Consider the following 19,309-nt stretch of genomic DNA (forward strand, 5'->3'; position numbering starts at 1 on the left):
ATATAGGGCACACCGTATTATAAGGCACATAGAATAGAAGCTACAGTAGTTGCTGGGGTTATGTTATGGATCCACGAGATGGAGCTGTGCTAAAGCGAATGTCAACAAGACAATCAGATAAGTCAGTCAAACGTTTCAATCACAAATTAAGAAGATGATTTGTGGAAAGTGCTATCTGAAGAATGGGAAAAATACCTTTTGATTACAGCTTTTTATGAGCTTTTCAGAGCTGCTGACTTTCTCCTTTCACATGATGAAAGACAGATGCTCTGGCAGTGCTCACACTTTTGTCCTCCGTCTTCTGCCTTTCTTCTCCCCTCTCATTCCTGAGGTGTCTCAGGTTTGGATGACTAAAATCTAACTGGGATCCATCCAATGTAGACATTACAGTCTGTTATTTGCTGTCCTGCTCATATTCCCATCGTTGCACAGTCTGATTTTTCTTTTTTTTTTTTTTTTCTCAAACAATGTGTCTACCTCGCTGCAATTTAAGGCAACAAAGGCAGAAGCAAAACGTAGTGTGTTGTAACGCTGGACCAATCCACTTAAGATGGAAAAGAAAACAAAATGTAATGCAATTAAATTGAACATTGTCTCGTGAAAAACAATGGCAGTTTGTCAAAGTCGATTGTTCCGGTTTATAAAAAGGTATTTACTAGTTTTGGCCTACATCATGGCCGTTATTGTGAAGATGACGCACCAAAAGAATAATCCCTAAGTGCACACACAGACTCTGGCCAAGACAAAAAGTGCGCACACAGACTGGAAATTTCAGTCAGCCCACCATCCAAACATTCGCAAAGTGCTTTCAGAAGAGCAAACCGATGAAGAGGGCGGAAAATGATCTCTAAGAGGAAAAATTAATCTGTTATAAAGCTCATGATTTGGAAAATTAGCATTCAGCATCAAGAAGGGATCCAGTTCAGCGAGGCGGCGTATATGTGTTTTTGTCTAAATTTTCACAAGTGCACATTTTGCTATGTAGGTGTGTTGTGTTTGTGCAAAAGCTGCTGAATAGGTGTTATCAGCAAGAAATGTGAAATGTGTCAGAGGGACATAAATAATGCAGCGACCTATCTTAGATCCCTGCTGGACTGCTTAGCACCATTTACCTCCACTTATGCTGTGTAAGTGTATATGTGTGTGTGTGTGTTTGTATGCGTGCAGTTGGTTGCAATTCAGCTACGTCCAAACCAGAATGTGATGGTCGATGTTCCGCGGTTGTGTTTGTGCATTTATTGTAGCTATGTGGTCTCAAAGCAGCTTCTCCCAGAGGATCACACACGCTGTTGTGGTTCACTTATAAAAAGTAGCCTCTTGTGTTTTGTGTGTGTGTGAGAGTACATTGGAACCTCAGATTACATTTGAACTGATTACAGGAACTCCATTTTCCAGGGAAAACTAACCTGTTTGCCAGTTTCAAGAACAATATACTCCATGCGTCACATTTTGTAGGTATCTTTTTTGTCAAGCTTGCTAGCATGTTTTTACAATAAAATACAATGATCCCTTCTTTTTTGCAGTTAATGGGGCCCAGAAAACCCCCACAATAAGTAAACACCCCCACGGACCTCACACGTGGTTAATAAAACATTGCTTATCTTTTTCTCTGCCCAGTGATCTCCTAACTGTAGTTAGGTTTTTGGGCACAGACTATTTTCTTTTACAACACACAGTGCATCAGAGCATGTTGAGCAGTCACTAAGTCTCCCCGCAGCTCGCAATGCAAGTCTTCTTAAAGGGCCAGGCTCATTCTGTGTTGTCATTCGCTCACGCATCTGCTCAAATCCAAACCCCTCCCCCAAATTAATGTCTCTCTGTCACAGCCACAAGCTTGTAAAATTCGTGAACAGTTATGGCCAAAACACCCTTATATAATGCCATGACTACGTGGTTGTAGAATGACAAGTAATGGTTTAGTTTTAAGCAGAATTGTCTTCGTTGACGGCTGAACAAGAGCGAGTATTAACAGGCTGTTCGGCTGCAATTGGACTCCACATTAAGAGTGAGCGTTGGAGTGTTATTGCAATACATCGGCAATACATGTTTTTTATAAAAGGAAAAAAAAAAGAAGCAAAGCACTGAAGCCGCAAAAATAAAAGTACCAAGTGACGAGTGAACACTGTGATTTCGGAAAACTTAACACTGCAATAACCCAAAATCGCATTCACATTTTAAAAACGCTCTTTAAAAAACATACTGTTTTCAATGCAAAACGGCCCTGTTGTGATTTGCTAGCAGTGATTTGCTAGCAAACACATCCACTAATTTCTTCATGATATTTTTCATTTAGTTTTGTACTGGACTGCGTTTTTTTTAAGTACACGCAGAAAAAAAAGGTAAACATATTAATTAGGTGGCTGGAATGGATTACTTTTTATGATATTAATTTTAATGACACACATTACTATGGATCGCAAATGTTAATGGAGCAAATTAAATTTGAGAACTGAGGTTCCACTGATATAACTTTTTTTTGCGTAGAAACAAATAAGAGGAAGCAAGTAAACTGTCTGATGCGGGGTATACCTCACTCTTACCCAAAGTCAGCTGAGATAATCTTCAGCACACCCACAACCATAAATGAGTTTGCCATAGAAAATGAATGGGTAGGTAAACTTCTGCTTTTGCATTTAATGGACCCCATTTACAAAGCATGCTTGAGTCCCATTTATTTTGATTTTTTTTTTTTAATCCCATTCATCTAACATTATAGGATTTAAATGACCGCGGTCCACCGCTGCGTTCATACTTTTCTCATAAGTCTTCTGTTTAAGAACTTATGCTAAGTCCAAGTGGCATTCACGGAACATCAATTTTCTTGTAAATTGCAGGCAAAGTCCAGCTGGTCCTAATTAGCATAAGTAAATGTCCCTCCGATGCCTTTATAAGGGCATGAGTTTGGAACCAGATAAACTGAACAGTGGATTGAATATCGGTGAAAGGAAAAAAAATAGTGAAATATTTGACATTTGAGTGAGCGGTAGAGTGGAGGTTTGGCAATTCGGCATTTGTGGTTGAAATCTCAGTTCCCCCTGTGCACTTTCAGGCACATACTCAACTCTCACTCCTTCCAATCATTCTGCAGCAGAATGAAAACAAAAAATATAAAGTGACTGTCATTATAATCACTTTTTTCTGGAATGTAACAGTTAAAAATCAGCAGTGCTCTGCAACTTTTTAATATGAATTTAACATGACCATGAAACGTTCAAAAACTGTTCAGTCCTGATTTTCGTGTGTTTGATCTTTTATTGAAAATCTCAGCGTCTGGCTCAGTCGTCGACAGTCTTGGCACATTTTCTCTCATTGTGTCACTTTTACCCGTTTTATAATTCTTGATGTGAACTCTTAACTCAGCAACTTTTGTGTTCTCACGCGTAGGCAGGCAGGGAGGCAGGTCACCATGCACTTGCGTGGAATGCAAATCAGAAGCACCGTGGATGTACTTTTAGAATTTACATGCATTCATTGGCCACTTTATTAGGAACACATGAGATCAAATACAAATCTTAAGACCTCCTAAACCACCTAAAAATAAAAAAAATAAAAAACATGCAAAGACCATCTTGACATAGTGCTCAATTGCCTTTTGCACCACCTAGTGGCTGAATGATGATGTGACTGTGTACTGAGAAAAAAAAAACTGATTTAGTGGTTAGCAAGTCTTTATTAAACACAATAGTGGCCTTCCTCAAATAAAGGAAACAACTTCGCAAAGAGCACTTGGATTGTATGATCTAAGAATATAACCTGTCACTATAGTGACTCTGTCTTTGATTAAATGTCTCGAAATTTTCACCAGTAAGGGGAAGTCGAATATAAAATGTGTCCGGTCTGCTTATCAAGACGAAGAATAAAACAAAGAAGAAGAACAGGAAGTTATTCACCTCATTGTAGATAATAGGCAGCTGCACTCTGAAATGTATTTATGGAACATTGTTGAAACACTGTCTGACATCAAGGAAACTATTATATGTGTATTGTACGTATAATATTACAGATACGTTAATTTAATGGTACTTAAATGTTGATAGTGCACTAATATTAATCGCCATTGCTAAAAGCTTAGCACGGGCAAAATTTGGTTTAAAAGTGTTAATAACTACAGAATCGTTGTATCCACTCACTTCACCGCTTCATTCAAACCTAGTAGATTATTTCATAAATAAAAAAAATCAGGAGTGTGGAGGGTTTTCTTGAGTATTTGATGTTATAATCAATAAGATAATATAAAAAAGATCCTAGCACAAAAAAACTGCGATTTTGTCTCCAGTCAAAACGGCCACTATCTGAGATGAATAAAAAACTTAATTCCTATTCCACAAACACAATATTAAACAGCAGACTGTGTTGAGAGTTGTGGAGCTGCGTAGAACAGTTATTGAAAAAAAAAGGTAATTTTTCCTCTTTAAACAGCAATTAGAAGAGCAGAACTTTTGAAACAACTGTAACCCTGAATCTCATTAGATGTGCCGGTACCCAATGTTGTGAGCACTGAGTGCCGTTTGACAGGAGGTGATTGGCTGCTGCTGCTGTGAGGTTTCCGGGTGGTTTAACACAAATCCAAATGGTGCCGGGATGAGATAAGCCCGGCAGGGTTTCACTGCCCTTGTAACTCTACTCCTGTGTTGCCATATGTCACCGGGGAGATTGGAAACAGATAGGACGAGGGCGAGCGTGACGAGGTGACTCGACGTTTCAGGGAGGAGCATGAAAGATGGAAATGAGAGGGGGGGGGCACACAGAGGTGATCGGTGATTGTGTACAGACAGCTGGAGGTAGACAACAGTTCCAGTATCAATCACTGGGACTACTGCATGCTGAGCTGTGACCTCTTTTCATCTTTATTACTCGGCAGTCCGCGCATACAGGCGTCCCCTGCTATTGTTGTGTTTTTTTTTTTTTTAGTTACGCCAATGCCCGAGTAGAAATAGCGTCACAGTCACTGATGCATTTTTCAGGCATTTACTGGACGCCAGGAAAACCGTAAAACACACAATCCGGCAGAAGCTGCTGCCGTCCTCAGGTCTCACACTTGTTCGGTCACACCAGGCCCCGCCTCTTAAAGGGCACACAACATGTATTGTGTTCTCTACACATTTTATACTTGGATTTTATTTTCACAGGCGAAAAAACTTTGGGTCTTAGAGTGAAACACATTTTTTGAGACCTTTACCACCCCTTCACAAGGGATACCCGATTTCCTTAAATATAGGATGCACCTGTGTATAGTACACACCCTTAATTTTAGGGTCAAATCCTGTATCCTTACAATAAACATGGGGTCACTGTAGCTGTCTATTTCACCCCAAATTAGACTCTTGATGACTGTTTACCTTTATTACCTTTATTATATTTATTTTTATTTACAGCATGGGCTTGTGATTCCTTTTGAAACGATGTTCATAACTAATAATGCCGTTGCACATTTTCTGCTGGTGTTTATTTACTGTCGTGAAATGTGTGATACTGTGCTGGGTGGTTCGCATCATCCCACACAATGTAGTCATAAAAAATTATACGCGTTCACAAAACCGACAAACCACATAGGCCTTTCGCCCAACATATCTGTTCAAAACATATCAGCATTGTGTTATCTTTGGTCCAACAGCAGTTTTACATAAACTCTCATTACTGGCTGATTGTTTGATCATGACATGGCTCAATGTTTAAATATTTGATATTTGGCTTCGGTGATTTGTGGCACCAAAACAAAAATGACAGCCTTGGAGTTTGATTCCCTAAGATGATAGTGACTCACTCTACTTTATTTTTTTGTTGTTGTTTTTCTCATGAGACATATTAGTAAATGTTTTACTCTGTTAAGCGTTTTTTTTTTTTATGGTTGTGTATTGTATTTTAATTGTATTGTCTTTTATATCAAGCTAGAAGTTGGCGGCACAAAGACAAAATTATTACATGGAGCTTGCGCTGTTCCTTCAGTTTGTCTCGCAAGCAATAAGTTACCCTACATTCACATGATCTTTTCATGCGTGTCAAAAAAAAAAAAGATGACCTAAAATTTTCAACCCTGAATCAAACGTACCGGTTTGTCTGCTGGCTTAAAGTGTGCTTCAAGTCCCGGCACATTTTGGAGCCACTTTTCAAGGGAAAAATAATGTTCAGCTCTGGCTCAGTTGTTGTCATTGGTGAAAGTTAGGAAGGGTACAAAATGTAAAGCACGCAACATTACACATCAGTGGTTTCTGTCGCGCATATGTATCTGTTTACCCAAAACTCATGATGTCGCCATCTGAGTCAATTAAGAGTGGAATGGGTAGAGAACACAGAAAAGGTATTTCAATATGACTCATTTGTGGTATTTTGGCATATATATGTATATATACACACATAAACCAAATCACAATCAAAAACTTCGGGTATTTAATGTGGAAATAACTCGAGCTGTATCACGAGGAAAAAGAAAAACAACTGCTTTGAGCACTTTCACTGGTGAGATGTTCACTGACTGCTCACAGTGTTGAAAATCTGAAACACACATAACTTAACCCACAACAAAACTTATATATACTTATATATACTTATAATTACAAAAAAAAATATGAGTGGTTTAGGAAGATGAGATTTAATCTGTTTTGCTATAGTTTTTACATTGTTGCCATAGTGTTGGTGTGTCTTATACACTGTAACATAGAAAATATCAAAATTTGACCCCAAAACTAGGGGACGTCCTATACGCAGGTGCGTCCTTTTTTAGGGAATTGCGGTAAACAAGTATGTTCAGTCAATTGGCAGCAAACATGCATCTAACAGATCTCAGCGCAGCTCTGCTTACCCTTTGGTCTTATCACGGCATGCCTGTGGATGATGGCAATCCCAAGAATCTGGATCTTCTCCTAACCTAGCTTAGCTGTACAGGTCATCGGTGGCAAAAGCAGCACAGCTCTCTCTCAAAGGAGTTTTCCGAATCACACATTCCGAAAACGGAAGCACGCTTTCATTTTGCACTTAATAGGTGAGCAGCACTTCAGCGACCCTCATTTGCATACAAGCCATTAAAAGTCAATTTCCCGTAATATGTCCCCTTTAGCAAAACATTACATTGATATCCTGCATGATGCTTAACATGCCTCTTTGTTAGTCTTGGAGCCAAGAGAGTCTGCGGAGTGCATTAAGCAGGCCTCACAATAGACGGCAAAGTTGCAATGGAGTCCATTTGTGCGCGGCAGGCATGTTATGCCATCGGCTGTCACCCCAAAATCTGACTTATGATGGGAGTTGTGTCAGAGCGCTGAATGAGAGCCATTGAGGGCCGGCTGACACACACACGCACATATGGATCTGCTCGCTCACACTGGCTGTGGCATCTGGATGCGCTATTCATTCAGTGTGTGTGTGCGTGTGCGTGTGTGTGTGTGTGTGTGGTGCTGAATGAGACCTTTGTGTATCGTGATGTTGCGTCGATCTTTGACACCGCATCCACTTGGGCGCTCAGTCCTTTGTTGTCCATATCCTGTCTCCGCAAACACCGGCCTTATCTTCCTCCTTATCTGCTTTGTACACACACTCTTATCGGGATTTGTAAACAGACACATTCAATGCAATGCAACCTTTTTTTTTTTTCGGGGATATTTTTAGTCATGTGGTTTGCAATCGGCGGCTCCGAAAATGCCTGTAAACATTTTATGAAAAATTGAAAAAAATGGTTATGTGCATTATAATTTTTCAGTTTTTCTGATGAATGCATTTATTTATTTATATTGTGTGTGTGTGTTTTTTTAAGAATATTCACTGTAGGACAGGAACTGAAGTTTTTTTTAAAAAAAATCATCCTGAAAATTACAATTTTAATGGATGTTAACTGAAATAATAAACCCAACAAACCATTTTTGAAAGGAATAAATTATAGTTAATTAGTCAAACATTTGGACAAGTAAGATCATGCTATATATCGTAAAAAAAAAAAAAAAAGTCTACACAGACTGCTCCCATTCCTCGTGAATATTCGATTGAAAATATATTGTTGAAAAGTATATTTTAAAATAGATAAAGTAAAATAACATCCTCTTTGATTCTTTATGTATTCCAATATAGCATTTTTCTTTAAGTTGCATGAAAATAATGACATTTTGGGATTAAATATTTGGGCTCTGAAAACCAGTATTTAAAAAAGTCTTTGGGTGAATGATACTCCATTAACTAATTCAATCCCCAAAATGTATGTTTACGTTTTTGTTTTTTGTTTTCCCAGTCTTTCAGTTCTGGGTAGGCCTACTTGTGTTTTTTAAGTACATGATTACCTACTACAGTGTACAGGATTTAATGTAGGGAGTTTTAAAAAACCTTTTAAAAAGTCTTTTAAAAAGTCTCTGGGATTTAATGAGTTCAAAAGCATATTTTGTGTTTTTAATTCTTGTGCAGTATTGTGTCCATTTTGGTGACAAATTCTTCCACATTGCACTTCGCAGTAATTTAGCCAAGGGATGGCACTTTCCTGGAATTGTAATCATTAAGTTGGCTGTGCAACTTCCAACTTCGGGATGATGTCACCGTCATTGTGAAATTTCAGCTCCCTAGCGTCTTCTTTCAATGCTCTTCCCTTTGACGTATTATGCCTGTGATAAAAAAAAAAAAAAAAAATCAAAGGATTGGCCAAAATAATGCTCGAAGGTTAAAGTCATTTCATAACGTCAATAATGAGCATTCCAACTTGAGGATTGTTTTAATGCCCCGTCTGCTTGTCTTTTGCCCCCAGCAGGCTCGGAGGCATGCGGCGGCTATCTGGACGCCACTGACGCGGGCTACATCACCACCCCCGGCTACCCGCTGGAGTATCCCCCGCATCAGAATTGCCGCTGGGTCATCACAGCGCCAGAACCCTCTCAGCGCATCGTGCTCAACTTCAACCCGCACTTCGAAATCGAGAAGCTGGACTGCAGGTGAGGACGGCGGGATGTTCTCGTCGCATCGAAAGGAAACCGATCGCTTTACTACAGTTTTCATTTTTTTCCATTTGGTTGAGTGCGGTAGAATTTAGTGAAAAACTCCCTCCTTGCAGCCAAGTGAGAAAGCATTATTATGCAAAAACTTTGTGCGAGAGCTGCCGGGCGTATTTGGTCAGCCCACACTCCTCCTGTTTCCTTGGCTTCAGCGAGCCCACAATAATCTCTTTGGGACCTCCCAGAGTCCCTCATCGCTTAATATCATAGCCTAATTAGCACGCATTTACAGTTCCAGGATGCTTTTTTTCACAGGAGACAATTTTTCATCTATTGCCGTTTTTGGCGCGAGTCAAAGTGGGAGAAATGCACGTGTTGCAGCGCAAAATTGAAATCTAGGATGCGGCAACAACATAGACGTGAGGGCAAACAGGCATGCTGGGAAATAATGAACCCACGCTGCTAAAGAAGTATGAGATTGATTAAGCAGCCCGCAGTCAAAACAGCTGTGGTTTGGAAGTATTCTTTTGTCCAAGTGTACACTTATTCGCCACCTTTCAAAAGTAATTACAGTTTAAGATTGAAACTTGTGACAGCTCGGGCAAAGCAAAACATCACTTATTTTAATAACTTTGGTCGTATGTTTTGACTTCAATCTAAGATGTTTTTTTTCCAATTTGTGGTGGTTGCCACCCACGTACACACAGTAGCGTATGAGTTAGCGCGTCGTCTTTTTCTTTAATGATTGTTTAATTTATTTAGTCGTTAATTCTTTTATTTTTTGCCGATTTTTGAGTACGGTGTTAAGTATGGTGAGAACTGTCGAAAGCTTGTTTGCAAAACATTCGTAATGTTGTAAAATGTAGTGGTTGCTAGCAGCTAGCTTAACTCCTCCAGGCAATTTTATTTGTTTTGTTTCTACAAAAATTTGAAAATGGGGTCCTTGAAAGTTGCCTTCTAAAAGAAGTCCCTGACTCCAAAAAGTTTGAGAATCCCTGCTCTAGACAACTTTGCCATCACTGTACAATATGGGAAGTCTCCAGCGTTAGTGCTAGCTGCTAACTATGTGCCGCATTCAAATACAGACATTTTAAAAGTCAGACAGAAAAAAACGGCTCATTCAATATTAATAACTGTGACTAAACGAGATGGGCTTTTCTCCATTTATAAAAGCTGAAATACATTAAGAAGAATGATGTGATGAAATCATTTTATATTTTTCAATACATGGTCCATGAAGTAAGTGACTTAAAAACCGAATTAAATAACCAGGCTTCTGTCTTCCATTTTCGTGACCATTGGATGGCAGTGTTGCCATACATACTACACGTATATTACATACTTGTAATTCTAAAAAGTCTAGAAGTTATCTTTTCCGATAACGCTTAAAAAATTAAGGCTGCCATCATTTTCGAGGTCATCTTCTTGCACAGCGAAGTTAGATTCCTCTCGATTGGTAACAAATAAAATCCATTTCTTGTCAGTTTGTGGGTCTTCTTGGCTGGGAAGTAGTGCTCATAGTCCTTTACCGCGAGTAATCATTATTTTCCTCTAGGACCTCTGGGATTGCCTGTTAAAAGCTTTCTTTTTCTGCAAAGTTGTAGACTCGTCACCTGTCTCTTGACTGAGCCTTTCTCCCATCTGAAAGATGTCTGTTTCTTACTTATTTTACTTCTGTGCGAGTTAAATTTTGGCACGTAAGTGACTAAAACAAATCAAAGAGAGTCCGGCCTGTTTTATATAAATTATGTATATATATATATTGTCGTGCTGTTACCTTCCACGTGTGATGGCGAAGCGTGGGTGGACAGAGTCACACGACAAAAATAACTCCTTAGTGCACTTTACTTGTCTCCAATACGCACACAAGTTACACGCACGAGTGAACGTTTCGTTAACATACTCTACGTTGTTCTTGGCCTCTAGCTCGGGCACAGACAGCGCTGAGCAGTATCCGTGCAGTGAGCCGTGAGTACCAAAAAACAACCATAGAACAACAACTCGTCTCGCGATGACAACCGCGAACTGGACACGAATGTTGCATTCAATGACCAAACTTGGCTCGGAAAACCAAAACAAGAATTGATACACAAGTATAGGTCGCCAACATCTGAACTGCCTTACACTACCCCCCCTTTAGGAATACTGAGTCCCTTCAGTATCTGGTAATGTAATCAAAGTTGCTGAGTGTTAGTGAACTTTCTCTTAACATTTAGCTTTATTCTACTTGCAACTAGTGTCCAAATCTCTCTGGTCTATGAACTAGGCGACCACTTGATGTTTGAAAAGTCTCTGCCAATGAGTTGGTATCGCCTCGTCTTCTTCTTGGCTGAGCTGCTGGTCTGAGGTAATTCACATTGACCTTTGGACTCCATTGAACATGTGGTCGTCTCGCATGGACCTTTGGACTCCCCACCTGGATCGTATGGCAGCAGCAGTGGCAGTAGGGAAATGTCATTGTCAATGTCTTGGAACCCTGGGGGCTGGCAATGCTGTAGGACTTTGCTTCTCTGCCTCAAAACCCAAACGATGCATTCAGATGAAGGTCGAATGGTCATGGCTTGTCCCAGTGTTACTCTAGCCACACAGTAGTCCGATTCATCATCTCGCACAATCTTTGATGGCACAAGTTCATTTCCAATGAAGACCTTGCCACGGGCGTAGACAACAACATCATGCGCCTTCATCAAATCCAGCCCCAAAAGAACATGGTCCCTTATGGAAGCTACATGCACTTCCCAGGGAATAGTCTTGGATCCAATTTGAAAGGTCACTTTGAGTCCATGTTTAGCTTTCATGCCATCTCCAACTCCTGCATTCAGTAGATAGGTCTCATTTAGATCAGTTGGTGCAATGTTGCTTTTGAGGATACGCTGGTACAGTTCCTCTGAGATCACAGTGGTTTGAGCTCCAGTGTCTGCAACAGCCTGAGTTGGAATGCCATTTATAGTTAGAGGAATTTGTAGACTTTCACCTATCTTTATGGTGCAGCCAATCTGCCGGCCTTGTAACTGGTGATCTGAGTCTACAACTGAGTTGTGTGAACCGCCATCCGATTGCAGCTGGAATTCTTGATGCTTGTCGCCATGTTTATGTGCAGTCATAGGGCTAATTGGTGTAACACAGTCTTTTCTGAAGTGTCCTGTTTCACCACACTTGAAACACGGGCCAGCTACCGCACGATTTGGGCTGGGTGTTTGCGAACGTCCTCTGCTTTGTTGCAGCTGCTGGTAGTTTTGCTTTCGTTCTGGACCTTGGCTTTGGGTTGGTTTGGGTTGTTGGTGTCCTGCATTTAGAGACAGGAGATTCCCAACTTGCAGCTGCAGACTCTCGAATTTGTTAGCAAGAGATTTCACTTCATTCATTAGCGTAACAAACTGGTCAAAAGTGACATACTGAGGAGTCTGAACCCTGCGGGATATCGCAGCAGTATCTTCAAGCATGTCTCCTTCATCAACCCATGCGATGCGCCTGGTTCGGTTCCTTAGCTCAGTTTCACGGCCCACTGTGGCTTTGAAGTTATGCTCATGGGCCTCCACAAACTTTTGTGCGTCAACAAAAGAGCTTGGCTCACGGTTCATGACTTCATAGGCCACCTTTTGGTTCCGTAAGCCCTTAAGAAAAGCATCGGTTGCCAGCTGGTCCTGAAGCTGAAGATCAACTCCTGGGTAGGCAAGTGTGACAAGGCGTCTCACCTCCTCAGCAAATTCAGCAGATGTCTCACGGCCCTGACGCAGTTCTCCCAGCTTCCTCCTTATTGTTGTTGGTGGATCCTTTTTTCCAAAACGTTGGGTGAGTTGCTCTACAAGTAGAACATAATCTTCCCTCGTGCGCTCAGGAAGTGAGCAGACATACCGCACTGCAGCGCCTCTCAAACATTCATGCAGCCTGTCCACTCGTTCCAAGGTACTCCATCCATACTTTCTGGCTTGGCGTTCAAATGGCATTAAGAAAGAGTCCCAGTCATCAGTTCCATCAAATATGGCTAATTTAGGTCTTTGAGGTTCTGGCATGTTGTTAAAATAGACTCCAGTATTAGGTTCCCTGCTTCCATAGGTGGTGTGGGCATGTGAGGTCTCGTGCTCCGTGTCTCTCACTTCTGGGCGTCTATTGTCAGTGTCCGGAACTCGCCTTGATGGTCTTGAGCTTAGAGATCTTTGATTTATCACTTCCAATTCGGCTGCAAAAGGAACACGATCTCTTGGCCTGGTTGGTCCATGAATAGATGCACTTGGTTCAAATGAATGGCTTTCCTCCATTGACTGCATTGGATTAATGTCTTCTCCACCTTGTGCAGTAGCAAGTAATGCTTGGATCTGTGGTGTGGTTGGTTGTCCTGTTATATGTGAAAGGACAGGGGCCAACATCATTTGAAGGTGTCTTGCTTGTTGGTTCTGAGTTTCCAAGAGAGTTTGCAGCCATTTTGGAGCTATATCCGCCTCTGCTTGGCTTGCTGTTGCGCCTTGTAATTCCTCCGTCATTTTTGCTCAGTTTTTATTGTGTATTATGTCCACTTCGTCGCTACTTCCGCTCACGCTCTTATCGTGAAGGGGCGGACCGGAAGTTGTGTGCAGCGACGCTGCGACAGCTTGACAAGATCTCCTCTACTTTCCACGTTCAATTAGACGAACGGCAACGCGTTTTAGCTCGACTCCAGTTGTTAATCCGTTCGGAGCGGAGAGGAAAACAGTCTTTTCGATTCTTTACGGAATTATTTTGTAGAAATATCCCACTTCTGACACCAGTTGTCGTGCTGTTACCTTCCACGTGTGATGGCGAAGCGTGGGTGGACAGAGTCACACGACAAAAATAACTCCTTAGTGCACTTTACTTGTCTCCAATACGCACACAAGTTACACGCACGAGTGAACGTTTCGTTAACATACTCTACGTTGTTCTTGGCCTCTAGCTCGGGCACAGACAGCGCTGAGCAGTATCCGTGCAGTGAGCCGTGAGTACCAAAAAACAACCATAGAACAACAACTCGTCTCGCGATGACAACCGCGAACTGGACACGAATGTTGCATTCAATGACCAAACTTGGCTCGGAAAACCAAAACAAGAATTGATACACAAGTATAGGTCGCCAACATCTGAACTGCCTTACAATATATATATATAAAAAATAGAAAGGGATAAAACATGAAACAGAAGTAGTTTAATTTCGGGTGCGGCACATGCGGTCCGGTATCAGTTGAGCCACTCCTTCCGCTGGTCTTGCTTTGGTGAAAGTCATGGATTTGAATGCAGAAGTGAAAGTACAGTATACAGTACACAATGTTCAATGCATGCCTATCACAGGGCTACAAATTTAGTACTCATACACTTTGTCTTTTGAAGCGCGCAACGTCCCCATTGGCATCAATAATAGATCAGGAGAATTCCCCCTCTCAGATTTGCTAAAATCATTCTGACATTTCCGCAGTAGAATCGCAGCATCAATATTTTACCTGGCTGTTTGTTGAAAGCACAAGACGGAAAAGGAATTGTTGTTTTGCTCTACTTCCACATTGGAAAAATATAAAAAGAAAACTACTTTTTCTTCGTTTCATATCCTGCCTGTCACTCCTTGTGCAAATCTAGCAGTTTAGTCTTTCACTTTCCCAGAAGTGGAACGGTTGATTTAAGTGGCGCAAATGTAAAAACAGGATCTTTTTTTTTTTGCCTTAAGCATATGGCAGTGTAGTTGTCTTGTCCTGTTAGGCGGCACATTGCAGTAAGCACATACATTACAAGAAGACATCTCACTTTGTCAAGTTGCATTTCATATTACATAATAATTAATAATCCATATCAGGATGTAAGATGATGATAGTAACATCTCAAGCCTAATAGACTCGATGGAACGGAGCTATTTCAGTCTACGGGCATCGAACGCCAGCGTATGTATGTGCGGAGGGAGGCTGAAATTGATCTGTTAAGTCCACAGGGTAAAGATGCCAACAACGGGGAGAAGACTCGTCTATCATCTCACACACGCGCATGCACACAAGTATCCTGCGCCGTTCAGTCAACGCTTGTTTCATTGTATAAAAATGCTGAAGCAATGGGATTTATTACGGGCTTGATTGTGATTTAAAATACTAATCTGTAATCTATAACGCATTACGGTATGCAGAGCTGCCATTGGCTGTGCCGCTCGGATCGATGACGGGCCGGTCGACGGCTGAAAACATATATATATATATATATATATATATATATATATATATATATATATATATATATATATATATATATATATATATATATATATATATCCTAATATATATATATATATATATATATATATATATATATATATATATATATATATATATATATATATATATATATATATATATATATATATATATATATATTTATATATATATATATATATATATTTATATATATATATATATATATTAGGATATGGTACTGAATGAGTTAAGATTCTAATACAGTGGTCATTTAATTTAAGAAGGAAGTGAGATGCACAGCTATAAACTCCAATGTTAAACAAAAAAGGCGTGAGTGGTTGCCAAGATTCGCAGCTACTTATGAGTAAGTGAAACTTCCCTTTTTGACAATCACATGAGATGCAACACATGGCCTTATCGTCCACGTCCAGTTTTTAGCTCCAACACTCACACACGTTTAGCCACGAGGGCTGACATTTTCAAACACAGTTGACATTCGCGGCATTAATTTAATCTAGAGGGTTCTCACCTACGGAGATGTAGAACTGCCACAATGTGGAGTCAACATTTTTGACTGGCAAACTTGTTTGAACGTATTTGCAGGGTACGTACAAACGTATTTCTAAACCGTCATTTAAGTGTTAGCAGCAGCATTTTTGCTAGGTGTGCGCATCCCTTTCTAACAGGCAATTTGATGCAGTTTTTGATTTAAGGTGTGCAAAATGATTCAAAGATGTTGGAGCGGAACAATACGATTCATTTTGACGGTTAACGGATTACAGTCATTATCCTTACGGAATGACTCAATCGCATTTTTGTTGTGATTATGCATAAACTTTGAGTGAACTTTTCCGTTCAGTAAATGTGACATTTCCTTTGAAAGATGTCTCTCCGATAAAGACAATTCAGCACATATCTGATACATTCAAAATGGAACGTTTCCAATCTATTACCTACACACTTATCCAGGAGCAAGCATTTTTGAAGAATAAAAATAAGTAAAAAAATAATGAATTCTGTTTTTTTTGTTATGACCCTTTTTTACCCTCTTATTGGCATGGGGTTTAAAAAAAAAAAAAAAACGTTTTTGGCTAGACGAATGCTTGCATTCTATTTTTCCGTACTGTAAACATGTCTTTTCCTTTTAAGATATACACTATATTTCTCCATTAAAAGACACTTGGATATGTGTCTAATATATTTCGAAGTGGAGTGTTTTGATTTGGCCTGCTGTCATTTTTAAAGTGCATTCATCTATTACCTAGCAATTATACAACAGCAAGTGTGCTAATCACTGTTCTGCCTAAACAGGAAAAAAAAAAAAAATCCACTTTTTGTTAGATCCCTTAATTGTCCCCTCCCATCCATATTACTATGGGGAATTGAGTCAAGTATATATTTTGTTTTGCAATTAGCTTAAGCTATACTAAAACAATCCATCACTTCTGTACTCAAGGATGTTTTGCAAAAGTTCCCTTTTAGTGCCAGTTCCTTTCCAAGATGCCATTTGAAGCACCCCGTGATCAACACATGAAACGCAGTTCCCATTTGGAGCAGATCCAAATTTGGACAGTTTGGCCTTGGCTTGGGTGGAGTGCCATTGTAGTTTACTGTTACAATGGTTGGAAACTAGTTTTACACTCATAACTGTTCAGTGATAGCCTCTCTTATAAGAGTCACGCGGAGACAAAGAAATACTTCTGATACGTTTTCAGATTTCTATCGCTGAAAATGAAAATCACAATTTTGATATGTGCCAATTCTACACTAAATTCTCTTTAAAACAGAATAAGTCATCCTAAACTCATCATATTTTCTCATATCCATAAATTACATTTTGTTGCGGGTTAAGTGTGTTTCAGATTTCCCACATTGTGAGCGGTCGGTGAACGCAGCGCCAGTGTAACGGTGAATGCGCTTGAAGTGGTTATTTTTCTACCCCTCGCAGCTCAACTTCCTTTTGCCATAAATACCCGAAGTTGTGCAACATCCGTGTTCCACCAACTTTTTGATTGTGTGTGTACTGTATATGCCAAAAGACCGTAAGTAAAAAAAAAAAAAGAGGCAAATGGATTACCTTTCGCGTTCTCTAACCAGCGCACAAAGCTCCATACCTTGCCACTTTTAATTGAATCCGCTGGAGACTTCATAAACTTTACATGATCCTCCCAGTTATAGTAATATTCCTGTGTGTGAACAAGGATGGACTCAGACGTTGGTTCAGTTTGCTCACTTCTTTTATTGAAAATAATGCCGCAACCACTGTAGCTAACAGGAGCTGCTGTTAGCTGCAACAGGCACTGGCTGCTAACAGCCAACTTTCACCCTTCTACCTCCTCCCATTACTGTAATTATTTTAAGTTAGATTATGGCCAATATAAAAATGGACATCTGTGTGTCAAAACTCAAATTTTTATGGTTGACAGATTAATCTTCCTCAAACAGTGTCAGATTAAAAGAAAATAAATAGTAATAATAATATTTAAGTTACCTACCGTTTATAGCATGCACCCATACTTTTGCCTTTCATTTTTGGGAAGAAAAAGTGCATCATATTTGACTGTAATACATGGCTATCGCTCAAAAATGGACAATTTCATTGTTGAAACGCAAAGTTGAAATCTTTTAATCTTTGTAATCTTTGATTACAATTTGAACCTTTTAATTCCTGGGAAATGCAAATCGAGAGCTTGTGGAGGTTATTTTTTGTAGAAATCGCAAAATGGACATCTGCCAAAGTTGTATTTTCATCAATAACTCACAACTTACATCACATTTCTAGGAACGGTAGGAAATGTTGCGTTTTGAATGTATAACTGCGCATCAAATTTCTTCTGCCATTTTTCAAACCATAAACTGGCACAAGCGTATAAAAGGTCTCTGCAAAACAACTGTAAAAGGGGCGGGGGTGCACAAATAAGATTTCTTCTGCCAACAAAGCGCTATTAAATCTTTCATGAGGTGACCCCCGAGACAGTTAAGGTTAAAGAGCCGCTCCGGCGTCTTCTTTTGAGCGGCGATGTTGCCTTTCAACACCGCAGCCGCTTGTCTACTTCTTGGCATTTTCCTCTTGGCTGGCCGCACGGCTCCGTCTGCGAACGCTGGATCTTTATTTGGAGTCTTTGGAAAGAGTGTGTGTGCGACTGCTTAGGGAAAACTGCAGCGTCAGGGTCTGTTGAGGGCAGGCGCAAATCTTCCTGACAGCTTCCCTCCTCGCTCTCTCTTCCTCCCTCTTGGCTCTCTCCATTCTCCTCCCCTGGATTCATCTGACCATTCGCACCCCCCCCTGCAGGCTCATCACCGCCATCAAACTGACCCCATCTATCATCTTCCATCTGATCACGCACCTTCTTGGGCCTGCACATGGTTCTTTTATCACCTCTGCCTCCTCATTGTCCCCAAGTGAATCACCCCCCTTTCCCCCCACCGCACCCCAGTCCTTCCTTCCTCTTTTCGCAGAAAAACAGGAAGCATGACAAATGCAGAAAATTAAGACATTTTGCTCCTTCCACATCATCCCTTTCGACATTTTTGTGACTCTTACCCCTTATGAGGTATTTTGTACAATCCTATGATCTTTGCACACAGGAATATCACATCAAAGGGAAAGACAGTGGGGAAGCTGAAATTTCACACAGATGGTAAAACATGTCAAGTTATCACGCAACTAGCAGTGTGCCTTCCCTTCGCTAAAATAATGCCGGAATGATGTGGGAAAAAATGACCCCAAAATTGGTTAGATATTTTGTACAATGCTAAGATTTTACATCAAAGGCATTTCACCCACATGGTGACGACATGTCATATTTGACAATAGCAGAACCTCGTAGTTATCACACTACCACCCTTGAATAAAATACTTCCGGAATGATGTGGAAGAAAATGACCCAAAAATGTATAAAAGTCTTTTGTCCAATCCTTTGATTTTTGAATCAAAGTCATTTTACATCAAAGGGAAAACATTGAAAAAAAACAAGACAGTTGGGAGCTGAAATTTCACCCAGATGGTGACAAAATGTCAAACTTAATAATAGCTGGACCACTTAGCTCCTTCCAGAATGATGTGAAAGAAAATGAGCCAAAAATGTATAAGTCTTTTGTCTAATGCTTTGATTTTCACATCAAAGAGAAAGCATTGAATCCTCCAATCCTTTGATATATATATTTTTTTTTTTTTTTTTACGGCAAAGGCTTTTCACATCAAAGGGAACACATTAAAAGAAA

General features: G+C 40.1%; 1 protein-coding gene across 1 annotated transcript in view; it reads left to right on the plus strand.

Annotated features, from left to right (window-relative positions):
* LOC148423857 (neuropilin-2-like) overlaps nt 1-19,309 on the plus strand; it is a 113,531-nt gene that overhangs the window by 9,420 nt on the left and 84,802 nt on the right. Inside the window, exon 2 of the mRNA XM_088414710.1 lies at nt 8,720-8,903. Coding sequence (XP_088270836.1) covers nt 8,720-8,903 — 184 coding nt within the window. The remainder of the gene's footprint in view (nt 1-8,719; nt 8,904-19,309) is intronic.

This window comes from Hippichthys cyanospilos, chromosome 5 (genome assembly GCF_059441005.1).
Source record: "Hippichthys cyanospilos isolate Australia breed blue-spotted pipefish chromosome 5, RoL_Hcya_1.0, whole genome shotgun sequence".
Classification (NCBI taxonomy): domain Eukaryota; kingdom Metazoa; phylum Chordata; class Actinopteri; order Syngnathiformes; family Syngnathidae; genus Hippichthys; species Hippichthys cyanospilos.